The 15,342-nt window shown below is 47.8% G+C and overlaps 1 protein-coding gene across 1 annotated transcript in view; it reads left to right on the top strand.

Moving 5' to 3' along the window:
* Positions 1-4,778, top strand: part of Erich6 (glutamate rich 6) — a 45,847-nt gene extending 41,069 nt beyond the window's left edge. Inside the window, exons 13-14 of the mRNA XM_047565209.1 lie at positions 1,152-1,380; positions 3,249-4,778. Coding sequence (XP_047421165.1) covers positions 1,152-1,380; positions 3,249-3,512 — 493 coding nt within the window. The 3' untranslated portion in view covers positions 3,513-4,778. The remainder of the gene's footprint in view (positions 1-1,151; positions 1,381-3,248) is intronic.
* Positions 4,779-15,342: the final 10,564 nt, after the last annotated feature.

Raw genomic sequence — 15,342 nt, 5'->3', positions numbered from 1 at the left:
TCATTCAGAGGCATGACGATCTCCTCTGGGAGGCTCTGCCTGTAACTGGCAAAGTACAGACGCTGCCGGTGCTTGGGGAGGTTCGAGCGTGAGGAGCCGTGTGTTTCCGGTGCACAGAGCAGCCCGTCCATCCCCACCAGGCCGGCTGGGAAACGTCTGCTCACCCCGAGGCTCTGATCGACAGTCTGTGACATTTGGTGGAGTGCTCTAGTAATCGGCACCACCTCAGCTGGCCCTGCAGTGCGCGGAGCCCCAGCCCGCCAGCTGGCTCCCTTGTGTGAGGCCTGGTCCTCTGTGCGCTTGGCCTGCCTACCTGAGGTTCCTCCAAGGCACATCCTGAATCTTTGCCATTATACATATCCGTTCAGAGTACAGACTCAAAGAATGTTTGCTAAGAAATAAAAGGACTGATTTATCCAGATATTACCAGCTGGATATTATTTTCACTCCCATTTCAAGATAAAACTAAATCTCCCCCTTTCCAGATCAAAAATGAGAATTGCCTCCATTTTTAATGTGTGCTAGGCACTAGATTACCCCAGTAAGTGCTGTGGGAATGACAGGTTAGTTGCCTTGCCCCTTTGGAGGCCTCATGGGCAATTCATAAGAGTTTCGAAAAAAATAAGTGACTGAGTAGAGTGGCATGGTAGTCAGTGCCACCAGATCTGAGACTGCACGTGGTCAGACGTGGGCGCTGCTGATGGCAGAGGGCAGAGAGGCTCAGCACTCTGAGACTGGAGAGGTGAAGCCCATCTCTGTTTTTTGGCACTGCAGAGATCTCTGGGCGTTCCCTGAGCCTGACCAGACGTCCCCAGAGGGACACCTGGCTCTTAGTTGGTGGGCACTGTGAGAAACCAGCTTTCTCACACTGATCAGACCTTCCCCTGGTCTTCATTTGCTGTGCCCTTCAGGAAGCGCCTCCTCTCCTGCACCCGCTCTCTAGACCATCCTCCCGGCTCCATCTCCACCCCTTGCCCCTTGGGACCCTCGTCAGACCAGCACTGGTCATCCGTGGAGGCATCCGTTCGAGTGTGGCTGCTCCCACCGCCGCGCCACCCGCAAGCAGAGTGCACGGCATGGTCAGCAAGGGGCAGGGCCAATTCCAGCCCTGACTCTAGTGTGACCAGCGATGGCTTTTCGTTTCCTCCCAGGGTGTGCATCAACCTTTTGGGAGGTCAGTATTCAGATCAAGCTGGCAACAGGACAAGAGTCTGGACCTGGTCAAGTTCCCTCACGGCCTCGCCCTTGGTTTCATTCAAGCCTGTCTTTCTGGCTTTGAATCATCACGTTGGAATTCGAATCTTAGAACAAGACAAGATCACCATCACCTTTCTAGCAATGGGACAACAGGCAAGAATCAGCATGGGAACCAGAGTGAAGGTAGGCACGTCTCTGAAGATGGTCTCAGCGTTCCGACCTACAAGAGTGATAGATCACACTCGTGCATGATCCACCGTCCCCACGGGACCGTGGAGTCCAGTGAACCCACAGTGGGCGTCTCTTGGGAACGGAGCAGCCTTATTAACTGCTTCTTCTCTCCTGAAATCCCGCTAGCCCAGACTTGGATCCCAGTAACACTCGCAGCGTGTCTGTGACTAAGCAGTGCTGCTGGAGATTGGGTTTAGGATGTGTCTGTGTCTCTCCCTGCTGTGGTGGAAGCCCTGGGCTTGGCCAGAGACCTGGGCTCTGGTTGTGATCAAGACCAAGCATCAGCCCACCTCCTTGGAGACACCCCGAGCTCCTTGGCCTTCGCGCACACTGACCACTTCCTTCTCCGGGCTTCCTGTGGACTTGCTCTGTCCCAGCCTGGCCGACCCAGGCTGGCTTACTTGCCCCCTGCTGCTTTTCCTCCTGGAGAGTGAGCTCCCCAAGGATGGACCTCCTGATGTCCTCTCACCGTGCTCCCTTCTTGTATCACTGCTTTATTTCTAAGAAATGAATGGAAGTCTCTGCAAATGACTGAATTCTCCAGTTTTTCTGCAGGAGTTGCCCTGCACTTTGAGGCTCTGGGGCTGGAGTCCGTGTGGACTGTCCCCCCAGCCGCTCCCTTGCTCTGCAGCGTGCCCAAGCCAGGCCTGCATCGGCGGTTCTGTCTCTGCTGACCGTGAAGCAGCAATACCGTCACTGGACAGTGCCCCCAACTTGCCGCCCCTGGAAGGTGCTCAAGACCTCCATGTCCAGCAGCTCCCCTCCCGGTAGCTTTCCCTCGATTGCTTTTTCATCCTCTGATTCTCAACCCTAGTACGTAGTTTTGAGCTACATGTGTCTCTTGCAAACAGTGTGTGGCTGGACTCTGTCCTTTCCTTCACCCTGCAGACGCCTTTTAAGACATTCTATTTTTATGGTCTTTTAAGCCCCCTAACTGTTTCTTTCCTTGACCATAATATACTCTCAAATCCCTCAGGAAATACACATTTGATACACATGTAGCACTTGTATGTATCTGAGCGGAGGGAAGCTGCTGCCTGCGGGAGTCCCCCTCAGGTGCACAGCCCGGGCGAGCGCCGGCCTCCTCGGGAGCCCTGGTTTCTTGACAGGCAGGTCGCTCATTCTTGTTGTCCTGCATGTCCCTCCACCTGCTGCGGAGGGCAGAGACAGGTCCCTCCCACTTCTCATGCCTGCTGGCTGGAGCTGGGAGCGAGCGGGTTTGGGATCAGTGGGTTCATAGCCACGAGTCCGCACAGACAGAGCCTCAGCTGCTTCTCCATTTCCAGTACTTCTTACAATCACCCCTGCGGAGATCTTAACCAGAGCGCTCCTTGTAGTGACCTCTGAGTGGCCTCGGTGGCGGTCCGCAGGTGGACGGGAGGTTGAAGACCTCCCCACCCTGTCCGCGCATGCTCTCCTCCCTCCTGCCTGCCTTCCTGTGGGGCACGGGAGGCGCACCTGCTGCAGGGATGTGGCTCCTCGGCTCCTGGGGAGGTGCATTGGCCTGGCCTCCAGAGGCGGGATGCACCGAGGGAAGGAAGGGGGTCTGGGCGCCCAGTTCCGCCTTCTCTGGTCAGGTGTCCCCCTCGGCCCTCCGCCTAGCGCGGGCACAGCCCCCACGGGGCACCTTCCAGGAAGGTGTGCACCGGCTGCCTGGGCGGCCTTCCGAGTGGCCTGGTCGAGGTGCAGCGGGTCTCAGGCCTCCCCGGCCTTCCAGTCCGCCCCAGTTCGCCCCAGTAACACCCCGGTCCCGCGCGAGCCTTACTCGGGTCGCAGCGCCACCCCCGCGCTGACCCCTGGGCCTTTCTTGTGTCCCGAAGGTGCTCCGCCCCGAGGAGATCCCGGCGCTGTGGCACGTGAGCGCAGAGGACCTTCTGCTGCTGGCCAGCTTGATAAAGATCCGCAGGCTGTTCCACAGGCTGGAGGGCGGCACGAACTTCCCCTCCAGCCAGGTGTGGGGAAAACTAAAGCCGCCTTCCTACCTTTCTTCACTCTCGCTAAAACTAATTGCCCTCTGTCACAATTCAGGTGCCAAGAAGGACATAATCACAACAATCAGAGACAGAATAAAGGAGAACATTTAACTGGAGTGTGGCGCTGTCCTTGATTTTTGCTGTTTTCAAATGTTGACTTTGCATTTATTTATTTTCTGTTTTTCCGTACCATTGTTTTGTTAAGGGATTTTTGGGGGGCACGATTGGGAAATCTCAAAATAAGTGTGCCACATGACTAGAACGTGCCAAGAAATACGCTGTTTTATGAGTCCTAAGTCCCAAACATCCTGGGGGAAGCCGACCCGGTCAGAGCATCCCGGGTCGGAACTGTCAGGAAGGCAGAGGGCAGGGAGCGGACGCTCAGAGCTGCCCTGGAGGGGCGAGGAGGGGACAGCCCTGCCACCTCCACCAAGTCCAGAGCTGACCACCGCCATCGATCGCAGCTGCCTGCAGCACCTGTGTGAGGGGCTCAGGACGCTCAGCGTGGCCCAGGGAGGGCAGGAGCGGTCATCTGCCTGACACGCAGCGGCTGCTGCAAACTCTGGCTGTGGCTTTGGCGGGCAGTCACCGCGCCGGGCAAGGTTGTGTGGATCCCGTGTTGGCCATTTCCTGTGCTCTGGGGAGGGAGGGGGCCTTGCAGACTCCGCGATGGCAGTCAGCAGTGCCCTCAGCTCCGTCAGGCTCATGAAGCACAGAAAGCAGAGCCCAGCCGGGGCACCTGGACCCACAGCGCCTGGACTCCCGGCTCAGTGCTCTGTTCTGCGAGGGAGGGAGCAATGCAGTCTGGGGCACATCCTCAATTCGTAATTTGGCATTAATGTGCAACGTGAGGGGTTAAGCCTACCCCGTTTGAAACTTAGCATCTCCTCTGACAAAGCCTTTGGTTAGCTTGCTCTCCAGGAACCTGGTTAACAGTGAAGATTGCGGATTATTTTAAAATTCCTACTCTTGGAATCCCCATTGCTGTCTTTGTGAAAAACAAGTTGCTAGACTCATCTCTCAATTGATGCTACACGTCCTTGTTGTTTTTGCCTTCAGATGCTTCCTTGTGATTGCTGAGTGAATTTTTAGTTTACATTAAGTGAAACAAATATTGATTAAGCTGGAATGTATTGCACAGCTCATTGTATCAAAGCCCTCACTGAGATCTGATTTTGTACATCATTAAAAACGACTTTAAGGGTGCCAGAACCACAGAGATGCCGCACAAGGTCGGGATTCACTGGGTTAGCAGAATAATGGACATCATCTTTCACCCAGTACTTCACATTTCATGCCAGTGTGTTGTCTTGAATTAAACTTACCTTTCGTAAGTTAACAACGCTGCATATAATAAAGGGAATTATGTTGCTCTTTTAAATTTATTAAAAGTGAAAAGGTTTCCTAAGTGATGAGCACTTAGGGACAGCCCTGACTCACAGTGGCCCGACTGGAGATCTCAGCCTTGTGAGGACTCAGGAGCCACGCGCCTTCTGCAGAAGCTGCACTTCAGCCCTTGGGGTTGCTCCTCCCCTGGGCTGCAGCAGGCAGCATGATGCCCTCCCGCGGTCCCTCAGCGTGACCCTGAGGGGAAACGGCCGCTCTCCAGGACGGGCTGGGCTGCTGCAGGGTCTTGTGTGTCCAGGTCCTGTCAGGCCTGCGTGCCGCCCTCCGCGGGCACACACGTGCTACCAGTCCTGACGGTAACGGGCCTCGTGCAGGTGATTTCGCCCAAGGAGAGACACGCATCCCGGGCTGCGGCTCACTGGCTGAGCGGGGCTGTCTGCTGGGCTGGACGGCTGAAGGCGGACTCGGGCTGGGAACATCACAGGTCAAAAAGTCTCACACCTGTACCTGCCTAATAGTGTCACATTTCAAAGCACTTCTATTTATTTGAGGACTTAATTATTAAAAATAATGACGATACGTCTTAGGCTGAGCATCTATCTATACCAAAAGTGCATTGGGTATGCCTTGAATTTTATATAGAAAAATCTGCTTTTCTGTATGTCTGTTCTGACATATGGCTATAAAGTTGTCATACAGTAACACTGCATTAACTGAGGGGAAAGAAACATTTTAACTGGGTAGGTTTTTACAGATGTAAATGTTAAAGAAGTTGCTAATGTTCTTAAGCTTAAAGTAGTGATATGGAACCACTGTCTCCTGATCTCAGGATTATGATTTTATCATCATTTTGTTCATCTATAGTAGATTTAATTTGTGCTTTTTTTGTACAGACAAAGTGATGGTCTTTTCAGTGAGCATAAATGCCCTTCAGTGTAACTGATGGGCAAAGCAATAGAAACGCTTTCTTCCAGGTAAACCCAGCAGCAGTGTGTTTTGCAAGGCCCTGTGGGGACTGAGACATAGAAAACACCTCTAGTGGATTAGCCTACACAACTCTCAGAATAGACAAGCAAAATGTTTTAGAGTACACATCGCTGGTAGCTTTTCCCACTAACAAAAGTACTGCCAGCTCATTGTAGAAAATGTGGAGGTTTCTAATTTCAAGCAGGAGAATTAGTCATTGCCAATAAAAATTTTGAAAGATAAAAAGTAAAATGAATTTCTGCTCCCAAATAAAGGCCCTAGAAAATTACACTACTATAGAACTACAGAACAGGCCAACTGAGTGGAAAGCCCACTGTTCATTGGTAAACTAGAAACAAATGTATTGTGAAATTGTTAGAATTTCCATTTCACTGATAAATTTACTACCAGTTTATTAAAAATGAATGAACAAGTTAATTCAGAAAAAGTTTTTATAGTCTAAGTTGTTTTAATAGATATATTTAAATAACTGGTAGATATGGAATGCCAATTATGAATTCAGAAGCAAATGTTACACTTTACTAATAATTTTTTTTTTTTCTGTACCAGGGATTGAACTCAGGGGCACTTGACCACTGAGCCACATTCCCAGACCTATTTTGTACTTTTTATTTAGAGACAGGGTCTCACTAAATTGCTTAGCACCTCACTAAGTTGCTGAGGCTGGCTTTGAACTCGAGGTCCACCTGCCTCAGCCTCCCAAGCTGCTGGGATGACAGGTGTGTGCCACCACACCTGGCTAATAATAATATTTTTTAAATCATGAAATGCACTGCATTTTTCCTCCAGGCATGTTAGAAAGTACATTGTTGCCGCAAAAATCCCGCAGGAATTTATCGGAGGTGGACTGGGAGTAAACTACTTCTATTATCTTTATCTGGGCTACTTCCTTGCTTATTTGCTTGTTCGCTAGTTTATAGAGGAAAAGAGGCTTTGCTTAGAGGAAAAGAGGCTTTGCTTAGAGGAAGAGAGACTTTGCTTACAGGAAGAGAGGCTTTGCTTACAGGAAGAGAGACTTTGCTTAGAGGAAGAGAAACTTTGCTTAGAGGAAGAGAGACTTTGCTTAAAGGAAGAGACACTTTGCTGAATTTTAGAGGTGTTACACTTTCAGAGAGCCTACGCTTTCAGAGGAGCTATTTCTAAGAGTTCTGCTGCTTCTTCTTAGAGGTGCGGGGTGTGGGGTGTGGCAACCTGCGACCCCCACCCAGGTGAAGAGCATGTCTTATATACCTAAGGCAGCCAATCAGCTTAGGATTAGTATAATTGAAGCACGCCCCACTGTACCAATAATCAAGAAAGAATGAGGAACATCTGTTGACCACTAGCACAAAGGAGATATTAACTAATTAGGCAAAAGGTCATAAGAGATCGGGCGTATTAACACTAATTATGCGCCACCTCTTGGCTCAACGCCAGCCGCCATCTTAGAGCTGTTTAAACATGTCTCTGCAGTACATTATGGGCAACTAAAAAGTAGATGTGACTTCAAGTCAAGCAGTTTTTATCCTGATCATTCCTTGTTCCATTTCCTCCACACACACCTTCACACTCCAAGTCTGGACAGTCCATTCTCCAAGGCATTGATCAGAGATGGAAAGCATGACCCAGTCCCCAACTGCACGTGATCAGAGAAAGTTCTGGAGACTACTCCATGGCTCCAGGTAATTTCAGGATGTTTTGCAGATTCTATAACAAAATAAGAGTCAGGAGGTAGGACAAAATAATCCTCCTTCATCCTCGTTTGCTCCCAGTCTCACTGTAACCTGCTCATTTCCAACAGACGCCAAGCCTGAAAGACGGTGCTGGCGGGTAGCTCGGTGGTGGAGCGTGTGTCTAGCATTCACAGGCCCTGGATTCCACCCCAGCAGCACACGCAGGGTTATGGTAAGGGACTCAGGTCTCCCAGCTAACAGGAAACGGAGTCAGCAAGCGAGCCCAGGTCTTGACTCCATCAAATGTCCTTCCCTCCATTCTCTGCCAAGGGCCCAACCCCAGAGGCCAGTGTGCTGAAGAGGATGTGGCCTTCCATCAGACGGTCTGGGGCCAGCCCCGGCCCTCGGCTGCCCGGCTGTTTGCCCTTTGGCAAGCTGCTTGACCTCCTGGACCTCAGTCCTTTCTGCTTCTCCCACGTGCAGTGTCTCACTCAGCTGAAGCTGCTCTAGCTACGCGAGTCCTGGAGCCTGGAAATCAGATCGAGGGGCAGCAGGGTCAGGTTCCAGGCCCCTCCTGAGCTGCAGACGACCACCCTCTCATGCATCCTCCCTGGGTGGGAGGACAGTGGGCGCCTCCCCTGGGCTTTCCCGTCACAAGGAAAGGAATGGTCCCCAAAAGCCCACCTCCAAATGCCATCACAGTGGGGACAAGCATTTCAATTCATGACTTTTGGGGAATGCCTGGAGTACCCACTGAAAGGACACGGTGCAGGGCCTCGTCTGCGGTCACTGAGCTCGTGCACGGGACACCCCAGCAGCAGACACGGTCCTCGAGAAAGCAGGGTGTGAGCCTGCCCCTTCTGAGGATCACCAAAAGTATAGACAGATTATAGGGTCAGGCTGGATAATTAGATGAAAGAATTAATAGCAATCAAAAAGTGACATCAGGGGCTGGGCATGTGGCTCCACGGTAGAGTGCTGCCTCGCACGCACGATCACAGCACCACACACCAGTGACATCAGAATAGTCGCTACTATTAAATGAGCTGTATTAGTAAGTACTAAGGATGGACGCAACTGTTCATTACAAATATGTTTGCTTCCCCTTCACCAATGGAAAACAGAAAACATACCCACACAATTGCTATTAGCACACATTTAAAGTTTTGCAGTCTATATTAATCTTAAAACAGATGAAATTGCAAAGTATGGATCAGTTTCTGCCTCAACGCATTTTCCTATTACCGTGTCCAGGAAAACAAAGACCTGGGTTAAAATAAATGACATGCTAGTGGGGGGTCCTTGGCCCCCAGGAGGAATCAACGCCATCCATCCAGAGCAGTGGTCCATGACTTTGTCCTTCTCATGCCTCACACCCCTGCACATGCCTCAGCTGACATCTGTGATCCAGCCTAAGTGCAAGCAGTTCCAAAAAGTGCAATTTCCAAGGTATTGTAAACCTTGACATTTTGAGACAAAACATTACTTCTAAAGGAATCCAGTGGGATCCGAATGCCACAGCACCAGGACACCTATCATCACCCACTGCCAAAAGCTACGCTGCAGCCAGCTCTACAGCCGGCCCGGTCGCCTGGTGCTGCTCTGCCTTCCGACTTGGGTTCCGTCATCTGTTCCTGAAGGTTTGCCACTGAAGATCTCAGAGGGGGACTACAAAGGTGCACTTACATCTGAAAGTTTAACTTCACTATGACCTCAAGACTGTAAGCATTTGAAAACAGTATTTTCAGGTGACAGAGTTATCAGTAGCACAAGATCAAAATAACGTGAAATTTTTGAGTAAATCTAAGTAAAATGTTAGTGAACATTTACAATCCACTCTCCTGGAGTGTGACTCAAAGCAAAGACTTGCCAGCCACTTAACCCCAACCAAGGCCCAGTCACAAGGGTCACTGGGACCCTTGGGTGGCCCCGGAGGCTGCGTCACAGGCACCCCAGAAAGATCACTGAATAACTCCTCAGGGGCAAAGGCTTCAGCTGAACATGCGCAGTGTGAAGGCATGGCAGTTGCTGTTCTGATCAGGGAGCAGGTCCCTCTCTCTCTCTCACACACAGCCTGCTTCCCCACCAGAGCCCAAGTTTAACTAGGCGAGGATGGAAAGAGACGTCCACAGCTGTTCTGTCCCCCTTGCTCTTGGAACTGACATTAACACACTGTATGCACTGAAGCGCAACCTGACTTACGGACACACACACATACACACACAGTGTAATAACCATGATCAAGAGAGAGCACACTCACTGTTAAATGGTCTTGTGAGAACATTTAAAAGCTCTCGCCACACCGGGAGGGTTTGCAGTACTCTCCACCCTGGCCGTCCCTCACCTCACCCCTGAGCGTCTGATTCTTCCATGAGCGTCTCCCCATCCCTCCAGCCCCCCAGTCCACACTGTGTCCACCAGTTTGACTTTTCTGGGCTCCACATTGAACACAAAGCTCATTTCACTTAGCAGAAAACCCTGAGGTCCATCCATCTTGTTGCAAAGACAGTGCGGCCTTCTTGTTGACAGCTGAATGACATCTAATTTCTTCATCTTCTCACCTCTGACAGACAGGATGTCTGTGTCTGGGTTATTGTGAAGGATGCTGCAGTGAACATTCCTCTTCAGGATAGTGACTTCCTTCCCTCAGATATATTCCCAGATGTGGGGTTACTGGATCAAAGAGTAGTTCTATTTTAATTTTTTTAAGGAAACTCAATACTGTTTCCATTTTCATCAGTGGGGCACAGGATCCCTTTCCTAGATCCACTTCAACACTTAGCTCAGCTCTTTGTTGCTAAACCATCCAAAAGGATGTAAGGTGACATTGAGAGTGTGGTTTTGATTTGCATTTCTGTGAAGCTTGGTGACAGTAACTTTTCACATACCTGTTGGTCATTTGTACATCTTCTTTGCAAAAAAAAAAAAAAAAAAAAAAAAAAAAGGTTTTTTGAAGACCTTTGCCAAATTTTATTTTTCAAGTGCTGGAGATGAAACCCAGGGCAAGCTCTCTCCCACTAAGCCATCCCCCTGCCCTCTGGTCATTTTAAAATCAGATTATTTATAGGGTTTTGTTTTGCATTTGCTATTGAGTTATGTGAGTTCTTACATATTTTGGACATTAACTGTTTATCACACGTATAATTTGCAAATACTTTCTCTCATTCCATAGCTCACTTTTTCCTAAGGTTGACTGTTTCCTTTGCTATGCAGAAGTCTTTTGGTTTAATGGTTCCACTTTAAATTAGTCAGCTCTTTGTCACCGTGGCCAAAATACAAGGCAAGAACAACTCAGCCAGGTACGCCTGCAGTCCTAGCGACTTGGGAGGTCAAGGCAGGAGGATTGCAAGGTTGAGGCCAGTCTCAGAAATTGAGCAAGTCCCTCAACAACTTACAGAAACCCTGTCTCAAAATAAAAAATAAAAGGGACCGGGGACGTAACTTAGTGGTAAAGCACCCCTGGGTTCAACCCCCAGTACCACCCCCACAAAAAAAGAAAAAAAACTGAGAAGGAAAGTTTCGATTGAGCCCAAAATGGCAAAGAGAAAGCAAAGAGAAAGTGAACGCAAATACAAGGAGCCAGGGACAAACTACAATCTCAAAGGCCCCAGTGACCTGCTTCCTCCAGCCACACCCTACCTCCTACAGCCACACCTCATGATCCATTCAAAGGATGAAGCCATCAAACGTACTGATTCACTACTGAGGTCACAGCCCTCGTGACCTAATAGTCCCACCTCTGAACATTCCTGAATGGCCTGGCCCGAGCCTTTCATCTCAAACCCTAACACACCTGTTCATGTTTGTGGGCTTTGCTTTCGGTGTCATAACCCGAAAATCACTTTCAAGACAGTCAAGGAGCTTCTTCCCTGCGTTTTCTTGTAGGAGTTTGGAGATTCGGGGATTTTACATTAAAGCCTTCAGTGCATTTCAAGTTACTGGTCGTGAATGGTGTAAGGCAGGAGTCCACTGTCACTCCTGTGCACGTGGCTTCCTGCTTTTCCCCATGTGTGCCCGCCAGATGTTAGTCAGCCATGGATGTGTTCACTTCTGGGCTCTCAGTTCTGCTCCACTTCTACGCCCGTGCTGCCTTGAGTGGATTACCACACTTCGAAATGCAACTGGGAATCAGGAAATGTGCTACCTACAGCTCTGTTCTTTTTCATGATTGCTTTGGATCTCTGGATTCTTTTATGGCTCCACATGTGTTTTGGGACTATTTCCTTGAAAAATGCCAATAAAATTTTGGTAAGGACTTTTGATAATATTGAACCTACAGATCTTTGAGTAGTATGACATTTTAAGAATATTAATTCTTTCAGTCTAGCATTGGGGTACACGTCTGTAATCCCAGTGGCTCAGGGTAAGTTAAGGCAGGAGGATCACAAGTTCAAGGCCAGTCTCAGCAAGTCAGCAAGACCGTAAGTGACTTGGTTGGACACTGTCTCAAAATGAAATGTAAAAAGGCCTGGAATGTGGCTCAGTGTTTAAGTGCTCCTGGGAACCTTTCCATCTCCTTGCATTTTCCTTGATTTCTTTTATTAATGTCTTACAGTTTTCAGATCTTTTACTTCCTTCATTAAGTTTATTCCTATTTTATGGTTTTTGATACTATTATATGAGACTGGTTTCTTAATTTTTTTCAAATAATTTGTTGTAAGCATACAGAAATGCCGCTGATTTTTGTGATTTCTTTTTTTTTTTTTTTTTTTTTTTTTTGGCGGTGCTGGGGATCGAACCCAGGGCTTTGTGCTTGCGAGGCGAGCACTCTACCAACTGAGCTACATCCCCAGCCCCTTTGTGTGATTTCTTTATTCTGCAACTGCACTGAATTTTCTAGTAACTCTTTTTTGATGGAGTGTTAAGGGTTTTTACATATGAAATTGTTATGGCTTACATGAGATATCCCCCAAAAGTTTGTGAGAGATAGTGCAATTTCTAAAAGTTTTCTTATTAGCTTATGAGAGGTGTGCCCTAATCAGTGGATTAATCTACTGATATGGATTAACTGGGTAGTAGCTGCATTGCTGGAGTAGGTGGGTCCCTGGGGGTTTATATTTTGTCCCTAGAAAGCAGAGCTTGCTCTTGGTTTCCTGGTGCCATACCCTTCTGCCATGATGTTCTAAACACTATGTTGGTTAGAGGTGATGAGAGTTATCTTTCCATGAAATTAGGGGAAAAGCTTTCAGGTCTCCACCACTGAGAATGAGGTCAGCTGTGGCTTGTCACTTATGGCCTGTACCATGTGAGGTGCATTCCTTCTGCACCCACCGTTATTGAAAGTGAAAGGGTGTTGAATTTTGCCAAATGCTTCCCCTGCGTCTACTGAGATTATCCCTGGACTTTAATCCTTCATTCTATCCACGTGGTATGTCATATTCATTGGTATGCACATTGAACCACCCTGGCACCCCAGAGAATCTCACTTGATCATGGTGAATGGCCATTTTAATTTGCTGGGTTTTGTTTTGTTTTTCAGGATGTGTGAATCATGTTCCATTAGGGATATTAGTTTGTAACGTTTCTGATTTTCTTGTAGCATCCTTCTTTTAGGTATGAGGGCAGTGCTGGCCTTTGAGTTTGAAAATGTTCCCTCATCTTCATTTTTTCCCCTTCCTTGTGAGTTTTGGAAGATCAGTGTGGAGTCTTTGAATGTGTGGTAAGATTCACCAGCAGAGAGCCCGGGCTCAGCTGCTGGTCACCAAGTCCGTCTCCCTGCACACTGCTGCACTGTCCGGTGCTCTATTTGTTACGGTTCGGCCCTGGCAGGCAGTGTTTCTAGGAACTTATTTCTTCCAGGTTATCCAATTTGTTGGCAGGTGATTGTTCTGAGCGCTCCTTCATTGATCCTTTGTATTTCTGTGGTATTATGTGTCTTCTTTCACTTCTGATTTTAAGTCTTTTCTTCTTAATCTGGCTAAAAATTTGTCAATTTTTAAACTTTTTCAGATATCAACTCTTACTTTAAACCTTTTCTATTTTTTTTCCAGCCTATTTCATGGCTTCTACTAACTTTGGGCTTTCATGGTGCTTTTCCTATGCCCTTGAGACATAAAGTTGGGAGGTCTGAGATCTGTTTTGTTTAGGCAGGTGTCATAGTCTGAATATTGCGCCCACCACCAAATTCATGTGTTGAGACCCAGACAGCAATGGGGTGGTGTTCGGAGGCCTTGGGGAAGTGATGAGGTCACCAAGCAGGGCCCTCACGAGTGGGATTAGAGACCCCAGAGGGTAGCCTCACCCCTTCCATCGTGTGAGGACACGGAACAAAGCTGTCATCCAGGAACCAAAAAGTGGCAGAAAACTAGGCATACAGATAATAGAAGGAAATTAAGAACCCAGAGCTGGGGATTCAGCTCAGTGCTGCAGTACCTGCCTAGCACCCATGAGGCCTTGGGTTTAATCCCCAGCATGGGGTGTGGGAGGGATTTTTTAATTTATTTTGTTTTTATCTTTACAAAAAACATTTTTGGTACCAGGGGATTGAACCCAGGGGCACTTAACTACTGAGCCACATCCTAAGTTCTATTTTATATTTTATTTAGAGACAGGGTCTCACTGAGATGTCTCACTGAGTTGCTCAGGGTCTTGCTAAGTTGCCGAGGCTGGCTTTGAACTCGTGTTCCTCCTGCCTCAGTCTCTCGGGTTACTGGGATTACAGGCCTGCACCACCTTGCCAAGTAGAAAAAAAATTTAAATTCTGGACATAAACCCTTATTACACTTATGGCAGTCAAGTTTTTATAAGGGTGACAGGACAATACTCTTGTTGGGCAAACAACAGTATTTTCAACACATGTTGCTGGTACAACTGAATATTCATATGCAAAAAAATGAAATTGGAACTCTCCTCATAACACATACCAAATGTAATATTAAAATGAATCAAAGACGTAACTTTGAGAAAAGTCCACAAAACTCTTAGAAAAAACACTGGCATAAATCTTTGTGTTGCCAGTTTAAAAAGTTATATGTAGAGCTGGGGATATAGCTCAGTTGGTAGAGTGCTTGCCTAACAAGCACAAAGCCCTGGGTTCAATCCCCAGCACTGCCCCCCCCCAAAAAAAAAAAAAAAGTTATATGTAAAAGATAAATTCATCAAAGTTAAAAACTTTGAGGCTTGGAGTGTAGCTCAGTGGTACAGTACTTGCCTAACAAGTACAAGGCCCTGGGTTTGATGTCCAGCTCTGGGAGAGGAAAAAAAAAAAAACCTTCCATGCGTCAAAAGACACCATTAAGAAAGTGAAAAGAATCCACAGAATGGGAGAAAATATCTGCAAATCATGTAGTTGATAAAATAAAGGACAGGACACAGTGTGCTGTCCCTAGGGTTTAAAGTCTGGAGTCACTGGGCCACAAAGGGCAAGGATGATTTCTCAGAAAAAGCAAGAAAGAATAACCATGCCAAACCACTGGGCATTTTAATTGCAGTGAATTTTAGGTTCTCAGACCAAGGAAGCAGGCTTCTTAGCCAATAAGCAGAAAATAGACAACAAAAGGAATTTCAACGATACTCAAAGGTTAAAAGCTAACCTGCAAGCAGGAGACTTTAGATTTGAGGAGGATAATTCTAAGGGAGTATACATCTTAGTATGGCACTGAATCTTAAAGTAAAAGAAATCTCAAGGAAAATACAAAGGAAATATGAGACCACAAAAGCTAACACTGATCAGAAAAAAAAAAAGCCAAACCAAAAACAATGCCAACAACAAAAGCCCACTTGAATAAATTACTTGTAAGCTACATATCTGAAGGTCTGTGATGTCTTGAGACAGGTGCTGCTAGAATTCTAGAACAATGCTTCTGTTGGAAACTGGTCTCTGGAGGACTCCTCCTGTTTCATGGCAACGTTTTTGTGGTTGCCTCCTCCCTGCACCATAAGCTCCTTGATCTCAGAAACTGCTTACTGGCCTTCACCAGTCACCCCACTATTCTCAGCACCCAGAAATCCCCCCA

This window comes from Sciurus carolinensis, chromosome 9, assembly GCF_902686445.1.
Source record: "Sciurus carolinensis chromosome 9, mSciCar1.2, whole genome shotgun sequence".
Classification (NCBI taxonomy): Eukaryota; Metazoa; Chordata; class Mammalia; order Rodentia; family Sciuridae; genus Sciurus; species Sciurus carolinensis.
Note: the sequence above shows the minus strand (reverse complement) of the source record. Positions and strands in the feature narration are given on the sequence as shown.